The sequence below is a fragment of the Poromitra crassiceps genome, assembly GCF_964638095.1.
Source record: "Poromitra crassiceps genome assembly, chromosome: 2".
Taxonomy (NCBI): Eukaryota; Metazoa; Chordata; class Actinopteri; order Beryciformes; family Melamphaidae; genus Poromitra; species Poromitra crassiceps.
This window is the reverse complement of record NC_139624.1, coordinates 65194302-65203920: the sequence shown is the minus strand read 5'-3', so window position 1 is coordinate 65203920 and position 9619 is coordinate 65194302. Positions and strand designations below refer to the sequence as shown.

The 9619-nt window shown below is 46.6% G+C and overlaps 1 protein-coding gene across 1 annotated transcript; it reads right to left on the bottom strand.

The window, feature by feature from the left end:
* Positions 1–2914: 2914 nt before the first annotated feature.
* On the bottom strand, positions 2915–9384 carry LOC310800146 (fish-egg lectin-like; the record flags this gene model as incomplete). The annotated part of the gene is made up of 4 exons (XM_083662732.1): positions 9268–9384; positions 8947–9186; positions 5515–5723; positions 2915–2971 (listed from the first exon to the last, which is right to left on the bottom strand). Exons 1-4 carry the CDS (start codon positions 9320–9322, stop codon positions 2915–2917), a joined length of 561 nt encoding a protein of 186 aa, XP_083518858.1. The 5' UTR covers positions 9323–9384.
* Positions 9385–9619: the final 235 nt, after the last annotated feature.

The window sequence follows — 9619 nt, the reverse complement described above, 5'->3', positions numbered from 1 at the left end:
TGGCAGAGCTTGCAGGGAGTGGAAAGGGATTTCTTTTGCTGCCAACTGAAATGCTCGGGACCAATGGCAGAGCACCCAGGCAGTCAGACTACCATTTCACACTGGTCCGATTTTGATTAAACTTGGAGGGATGATGTATCTTGTTACTGATTGGTCCAAGGGGTGCCTGCATTATTCTTAGTTGGCAACATGTTAACATGTTTTCTCCTGTGTTTATGTTTTGTGGCTATATTGTAGCCCTACTACCGAAATAAAATCATACGTTTGAATCATACGTTTGAATAGAAGCCACAATAGCCTTGCGTATATTCTTTACTGAATCACGGTATTACAGAATAAATATTATTACCTCCGTGGAACATCAATTGCGATTGAAATGGACTGAGTTGTTTTGTTTTATTTTTATATTCATTGTATGTAATCACTTGTTTTCTGTTTTTAAATTATTAATTAAAAACAATTATTAACAAACAACAAACAACAACAACACAAGTTATGAACAGATTTGCACAAAACGTTGTAGAAAAGCAGGTCATGGGCCAACTTAGATGTGATGAGCTTTCCACGCCCACTGGCCAAAACGGGGCGTGACATTGGGCGTAAGCATTCACAAAAAGGCAGCTAACTTCCAAACAGATTCACGTAACACCACAAAACCTTGTAGAAAGTTTGACGGGAGGGCAGAGTTATGCAGTCTACCGAGTGCCCTCTAGTTTATTATGGGGAGGGGTATTCGTCGACTCATTTACCAATTGCAAATCTGTTATCTTACTTAGACCTCCATGCACCGAAGGTCTCTCGATACCGCGGTGTAGCACTAAACTCTATTGCAGCGGATTGGGCGTGATCAACCCTTCCGCTGGCAACGTTGCAGACAGAGTAGGAAGGCTGATCCGTGAGTGGCTGCTTCTGGGACGCGGGTCGGGGTCGTAATCGGCCTCGGCTGGGTCTACTGGGCGAGGGTGTATGATGTTGTCAGACCCGAAACACCCCACGACCCCAGTCAACATCACTGATGACGCGTCCCAGCGCATGCTGTAGCATGTATTCTGAGCCTACAATCCTGGCTCCCCCTGGCCAGTGACACTTAGGAATAGACTAGAGCCCTTTTCCCACATGCGCTTTGTACCGCAAAATGACCGGAACGTGGTCAAATGCCTGCATGTGGGAAAGGCGCGGTGCCGGTATAAGCGCGACCCCGTCGTCGCGGCCATTTCACCAGTTTTGAGCTAGTCAGAAGAGCGGTATGCCGCGATAGACAGACAGGTGAGAAAGGGGTCCAGTCATTTTCCGCTATCAGTGGGCTGTGACTTCGCAGACCAGGTTGCACACAGTAGACAGTCCAACACCAAATACACAGCTGATTGTTCGATATTCCCCTGGTGTTGCGTACCACCAAAGGACTATTGCCAGTCGCAAACGCGCTTCCAGTGGTTTTCGCCACCGGGTGATCTTGCGTGCGGGTCGGACCAGACTCAGCACGTAGTCGAATCACCGGGACATGCGAAAATGACGCTTCCATTCCACGTCGTCAAAATTGTTCAGAGCATCTTCCCAAAATAAATTCCCTCCTGGTCTCTCTCGCTTCCAGACGGCTCTAGTCTCACGCAGCAGCGCAGAGGTACATAACACTGTCATGATCTGTCCCCAGTTTAGTCTATCTTCATATTCTGCACGATGTTGAGCAGAGAAGACTGCGAACATGAATCTGTTTCTGTTCGCACGTATTTCCCTTTCCATTTTCGCCTTAATTTGTCTGCGTCGCTGTCTGTTTGAGGAAAAAGCGCGTCAGCAATATTATCAAAAGAGTGGACGCCGGCTCCATGTGTGTTTGTTGTTTTTTTCTGACTGGCCTCAGTGGCCTGCAGCACAGACCCCAGGCCACTCTCCTCCGCCCCCCGCCCGCTCCGCCGCACCCCACCCCACCCCCCAACATACCGGCTATTTGACGACTAGATTCTCACTTGCGAACGCTGAGGTGTGAAGGGAAATTCAGGGAAATGTCCGATATTGACTTACAGGTAATTTTCCGGTACGCATGTGGGAAAAGGGCTTAGGTGACAACCAAGTATAGTTTGGTGACAAGCTGGAGAGACGGCATCCGGTACGGGATGGGTTTTAGCACCCCAGCCTGGCTCTCTCGTGAGGGAGAAATCCACAAACGCTACGGATCAGCCTCCTGAAAATCTGCGTAAACATCGGCGCGGCCTGGGGTCCTTCAGGCTAGAGCGAGGTGCTCGGCGCAGGCGAATGACGTGCAGCGCACAGGCCTCCTTGAGGCCTCCTCCCTGCCCATGGTACGCCATGGTAGGATTGCCTTTTTCCGCGGGAGGTTCTGGTGAGACGGAGGAGGTGCCCGACCTGGAATCACCCCATGCACCGAAGGTCTCTCGATACCGCGGTGTAGCACTAAACTCTATTGCAGCGGATTGGGCGTGATCAACCCTTCCGCGGGCAACGTTGCAGACAGAGTAGGAAGGCTGATCCGTGAGCGGCTGCTTCTGGGATGCGGGTCGGGCTCGTAATCGGCCTCGGCTGGGTCTACTGGGCGAGGGTGTATGATGTTGTCAGACCCGAAACACCCCACGACCCCAGTCAACATCACTGATGACGCGTCCCAGCGCATGCTGTAGCATGTATTCTGAACCAACTAATATAATTGGGCAGCCGATTCCGGCGCGGCGCACAATTTCTACTCATGCGCTTCAGTTGAGCGGGCGAGGCGCGGTAGGAATGAGCACTGCCAGTTCAGCGGGCGTGGTGAGGGACGCTAAAGTACCAATAATCACAGTAAAGTATGCCCTCTGGGTGTTGTTACCAGATTGTGTGGAGTACCGGCTTACCTTTCGTAGACCTGGCCGGATGTGTTCACCCCGAAGACGCTGCCGTCACTGGCCACCTCAACCATTGTAAATCACTGTCCTGAGATATACGCCCAGTTAGAGTTGGCGCAGCTGGATGGAGTCACAGTCTGTCAAGAGATGCACGTCAACATCAGAACAATTGCCATCAGTTGCGAAAAACACAACTACTGAATCATGAGAGTCATGATCCATGAGTGTGAGATTAGTGTGCTAAACAAGACTAGGCAAGGCTACCCTGCAAACATTTTCATGTATAACAACCGTTTTCTGCACGTCAAACCACTATGTCGAGTCAGGGTCTAATTACTGTATATCTCCGGAATGGAAATCGCAGCGACGACGATGACGTTACCTGCACGTCCGCTGCACGCTGATCCTGTCCTTCCCTACAATGTTGAAATATGCCGCTCCCACAACTGCTATATTCAGCTAGTCTGCTCAAATTATTTGCAGTGTGCCGCTTGCGCCATAGCGCAGTGTCTTGTCCACTCGGCTGTCGATTTGTTGAAGTTCCTCTGTGCAGTTGGACATACTGTCCTCAACACAAATTTCCATTGACGACATTAAGTTTGAACGTGAAGGTTCATACTGGAACTTATATCCTGAGGTCTTTTAACCTCACCTGTATAACATGTTACTTGGACACCAACGTGAGTTGACCTTTTATTTTAGCAGACAGCACAACATTGAATATGGCTCAGATGAGCCAGTACACACTGTGTTCAGCTACGGCAAGAGTAAAGGGACGATATACCACATCGAGAGATCAAGGAAGCTTGTGATAAATATGATAAAGAGGCACTTACACACACCACATTGTTAAAACTATACTATATGACATAAATGAGTTTTCGGATTAAAAAAATGGGCGTTCAGCAATAGTAGTCATTGTATGTGGAGTGCACATCACACTGATCACACAACCAAATAAATTGTCAATCAGATGTCGTTTTATTCAATAACTAGAACGACCGCAACGCGGACTTATGCCTCCGCCATTAGTTCATTCTTGAGTCCAAGTGGATGTTGGAGCCAAATTGGAAGAAATTGCATCAAGGCGTTTCTTTGCAGAATTGGATATTTGAGCCAAATGTGAAGAAATTTAGTCAAGGTGTTACTGAGATATGGCGTTACCGAGCTTGAAAATGGCATTTGTTAGGTCACTGTGACCTTGACCTTTGACCTTTGATAACCAAAATGGAATCAGTTCATCCTTGAGCCTAAGTGAATGTTTAAGGCGAATCTGATGAAATTCCGTCCAGGCGTTCCTCAGATATCGCGTTAACAAGGTTGAAAATGGCGTTTGAGAGGTCACAGTGACCTTGACCTTTGACCTTTGACCACCAAAATCTAATCAGATCATCCTTGAGCCTAAGTGAATGTTTAAGGCGAATCTGATGAAATTCCGTCCAGGCGTTCCTCAGATATCGCGTTAACAAGCTTGAAAATGGCGTTGGAGAGTCACAGTGACCTTGACCTTTGACCTTTGACCACCAAAATGTAATCAGATCATCCTTGAGCCTAAGTGAATGTTTAAGGCGAATCTGATGAAATTCTGTCCAGGCGTTCTTCAGATATCGCGTTAACAAGCTTGAAAATGGTGTTCGAGAGGTCACAGTGACCTTGACCTTTGACCTTTGACCACCAAAATCTAATCAGATCATCCTTGAGCCTAAGTGAATGTTTAAGGCGAATCTGATGAAATTCCGTCCAGGCGTTCCTCAGATATCGCGTTAACAAGCTTGAAAATGGCGTTCGAGAGGTCACAGTGACCTTGACCTTTGACCTTTGACCACCAAAATCTAATCAGATCATCCTTGAGCCTAAGTGAATGTTTAAGGCGAATCTGATGAAATTCCGTCCAGGCGTTCCTCAGATATCGCGTTAACAAGCTTGAAAATGGCGTTCGAGAGGTCACAGTGACCTTGACCTTTGACCACCAAAATCTAATCAGATCATCCTTGAGCCTAAGTGAATGTTTAAGGCGAATCTGATGAAATTCCGTCAAGGCGTTCCTCAGATATGGCGTTAACAAACATCCGTACGGACGGACATCCGTACGGACGGCCGGCCGTACGTACGGACGGACAACCCGGATCCATAATGCCTTCGGCCTGGCTTCGCCGGCGGAGGCATAAAAACACAAAAGCCACGTACCTACATGTGGTGTTTCCAAAGCAAATATATGATCAATATTGATTGTTTTTTAAGAGACAGTCTACTGGGTACTTTGGGGGAACGTGGAGACGATGTCACCTTGTGGCCGGCCGCAGCATGACTTCATACAACCGACAGAAATTCGATTGTCTGGTGACGCCGCGGTCGCAACATTGCCTACAATGTTTGCTGGGTAGTTAAGCCAGACCTGGACTAGAGTACTGCCGCTGCTGCTCAACACTCACACATAGGCCTGCATGTTTCAACAATGAGGAATCAGTCAGTCAGTCAGTCAGCCCCTGAGGCGTTTCTTTGCCGGCCCGGTCCGACAATAATAATAACAGTAACACAGCATAAGAGTTAAAAGACATGAGAAATCATGGGTTCAGTAACACAGCATAAGAGTTAAAAGACATGAGATATCATGGGTTCAGTAACACAGCATAAGAGTTAAAAGACATGAGATATCAGGGGTCGGTAAACCGTTTCGCACCTTTGCTAGGTAGACATAGTAGCTTGAGGACACCCCCCAGCATCCGTAGGGGCCGCAGCTGAAGTACGGCAAACCATATGACGTGCGTGTCCAGTAGACAGAGCTGGAGCCCTTGAAGGGCAACGCGTAGGTGCTCTTTAAACAGTAGGCGTAGGTATAGGATCCCACAACGAAAAGATTACCGCCGGCGTCAATCTGCTTCATCGAACCTGCAGACAAGGAAAAACAGATGTATTTAGTCAGCCTGTTGTCCTGACCAGGCTAATGTGTTACAAAGTAACAAAGTAACGCGTTACTCTAATCACATTACATTTGTCGGTAAAGAGTAGTGTAAGGCACTATGGGCTCTATTCTCCCACAGGCCATCGGCGCTATTACGGGCCTTAACCGCAAAAAAATGTGCCTTGCGCCTGTTTCGGCAAGATAGCAATAGGCTTTAGGCTGCCAAATGCGCTTTAGGCCGAATGGGCGTGGCGCAGTCCCAAAGTGGGCGTGTCGGCGCTAAATACCAGCCTAGTTATATCTTGGGAGCTGGCCTACATTTAGCGCTTTGCGCTTTTGAAAAGCAGGCCTATTCTCTGCCTTCACTGCTTCTTCTCTGTCACCCTTCTCTCTCTCTCTCTCTGAGTTCCCAGCATGCATTGTGTTTCTTCATTTCGCTACTAAATAGCCACCAAATGAGCCAAAATAGATATAAAAGGTAGTTCTAAATTAATGTGTAATGGTAACACAGCCTGCCATTGTCAACATTTCAATATTGGACCAAATAAAACCTCGAAATGAAAACACCACCCTATGTGAAACATATATGTCCTCCTGGGCCTATATATATCCCTTGTCGAGTTAACGTGATTTAGAGAAGTAACAGCGGAACGCGCTTCGGAACGCGCTTCTAATGGCATCTGCTATACTGTGATGTTCCTCCAATAACTTGGCCCTATTTCACATTTAGTTTGACAATAAAAACACATTTATGCAATGACTTGACATAATGTAGGGTATATTTATGTGCATCATCCTTCCTGCAGCAGGCGAGAAAAATGATATCTTTCTGGACAAACTTTCACCAATCTAATAGGCTATATTTTTCTAGCTGATGCAACATTATTTTCACTTTGATCTTGCGTATTTACATGCTTGCAGTATTGAAACTGCAGTTAGATTGGTTTGAGAAGCATAATAATATGGAATAATAGCCTATAATGCAGACAGACAGGCTGGATGAAGGGGGGGGGGGGGCAGAGCGTTTGGCTTTCGTCTGGTTTTGCGGGATCACTGGAATTGGAGCTAAAAAGGCAAGCGTGCGATTCGTTTATTGCACTTATCCAATGAGCATGACGGTGCATAATTTTACGCCTAAAAGGCGTGGTTGTAATGCTTTGGGCTGCATCTAGCGCCAGCACGACGATATCAAGTGCGCCTTTCCACGCCCACTGCTTTGATCTGCGCCTGCCGCTCGGCCTAGAAACTGCGCCGATGCAACGATAGGGGCCTATGAGTCCTAAATCCAGTAATCGCATTGCAGTTACTAATCAAACACTTAAGTCGTGGCTATCGGGTTTGAATCGGCAGGATTATGGAGAAAACATTAATGTGCTTTCTTTCACTCAGTTGCGCAACACAACAGCTGACTGTAAAGAGACATCTTTGTGTGGCTAGAATGGATGGGCTGGGGAGAGGGGATGAGTGACGATTGGTTAGGTTTTAGGCATGAGGAGTGACGATTCGTTGGTTCGTCCCTCCAGCCGATCCATTTGATCACCATCTTTCATAAGAGTTGAGACAGTCAGATGCGGGGGTGGGGGGGGGGTTTGGCAGAGCGCAGTCTACAACTTTTGACAGGTGGATTATGCACATACTTCGATGTTTTGTTGCATGAAAGGACAGTAATGTGATGGTAAAGTGCAAACGTTGCCCAGACCAGAAGCAATTTATCCACCACTGTGAACACAACGTCAAATATCTCCAAGCACCAGAAGGCAACATGCTAACACACAAAGCTAGAAGACCCAGGGATGCACACTGAATCAACCTGAGCAGCGGGTAAGGTGAAAAGCAGAGATAAACAGGCTTGTTGCATTGTCAGAGGAAATGTTGCCAGTGTAAGCTATTTCTATGGAGGTCCCTCATATTGAAGGCTGTAAGTGATTCACATTATTTTCTGGATAGCTATGCAGTACAGAGCACTGTATGCTTTTATTTTGAAGTCAGGCAATGGAAGAGTTGTGTTGTGTTGGCGCTAGACTCAGCCCTCAGTCTTAATCCGTTTCACTCCTGTAAGACTGAGAATATTACTATTTAAATCTTTGGATAACGTTAGGTGGCGCTGTTGGAAGCCTTGCATCGGAGAACCAATCATGAGTGTTGTGGGCGGGCCTGCTTTCTGGGGGCAGTTCTCATGCAGAACCGGTGTCTCGCAAAACATCGTCGCATTTGCAGAGAAACATATTAATCACTTAGAAACAAACATAACCTGTTAATAGGACGTGTTTCATCCGGCCCCGGCGGCTAGAGGTCTTTCCCCCAGCGATAAACCCGACTCCCGAGGCTAACGTTACAGAGCCTGCTGATGACTTCACAGTAGCAAGCGGACCACTTCCGGGTAGGAAAAAATATTGTAAAATAAACCACAGCTATAAATTTTGTTTGGAGCATATCAGCTTCATGCTCTGTGTTAGGACTATGATAAATGGCATTGCCGCTACCAAATAAAATTCTAATAATAAATGTAGGCGTGTCTGCTGCCGGCGGTTCTCGCCGGGCTCGGAGACACAGTTTCTGACAGTGAAATTCCCAGACGTTTGGTGGCGCAGCTCCGCCACCAAACGTCTGGGAGCCGAGACTATGTTGGCGCCTGACGCTGTATGTTGGACCCGGGGAGAATAATAAATCCTGGCGTCTCGTGTGGAGTCGTCCAAAGTTGGAGTTGTCTCCGTTTTAGAAACAAAGATCTTGATTAGGATAGGGATTTGTGCTGATATGTGGGCATATGTAGCTTAAGTTTTAATGTTGTTAACTGACGTGACAATGCATCTCAGGTGATGTATAGGGGGAACAAAATTAATGTGAATTTAATGAGTAGTGTAATGAATTACTTGCTGCAGGGAGTAATTAATTAAAGTCAGGCATTACTTTTTAAGTAATAATGTGTAATGTGTAATATATAATTGTTTTGAGTAACGACCTCCAACACTGGTCCTGACTCTCTAAATATGTGAAATGCAAATATCTGTTCAGCAAATCTGTCAGCCCAAATTATTTTTAGCTGACAGGAGCAATGTATCAGCATGATGACGACACTGTATCTGAAGTTTTTAATGTTCTGTTTATTGTATTTTCCTCTGTATCCTACTACACTTTGCTGCAGCAATGACCCAACTTCCCCAAGGTGAAAGAAGGCATGCAAATGACAACAAATTCTCCCCTTCTTACTTCCAGATGCATATCTCCAGCTGCCACCCACAAATTTGTAGACGTAGTTACTGGTGCTGACGCCCCACATCCCTGCCTGTCCCACTGTGACGTGCTTGAGGCTGGCTGAGGGCAGTTTGAACCAGGTGGATCCACTCAGGAAATAGTTGCGATTGTATTTGTCTGTGGCGACCACTTGTCCCTGTCCAGCGTCAATCTGTTTGGCATAGGACAGGCTTGGGCCCTCGTTACAGTTCCAGGCTGTGGAGAGGAAATCATCATCAGTGAGTGGATTATTCTGTTATGTTGCAGGAAAATATACAGTATCAGATGGTGACTTACCATGACTGATGTGCAGGTGACACAGCACCACCAAGAAAGCTGCAATAGTTTTCATGATGTTTGTGGTGTCTCTGCCTCTGTTGTGCACCTCTGGATGTTCCTCTGTATCTCTACGGAGCTGATGTCCTGCAATAATGAAGCGTTGTCTCACTTATATACAGTAACTAAGCATACAGTGGACCTGACCCATGAATCCTATTACAGCACCAACCGGTTCACCAAGAAGTTCCAAGGAAGCCGGATGGGATAGATTTCCATCCGGCTCTCCATCAGGTCAATCATTTTAAAGGATGGCTTTACCGATGATCAACCCACTTTGTATCATTATAATGTTGTTAATATAAACACATGG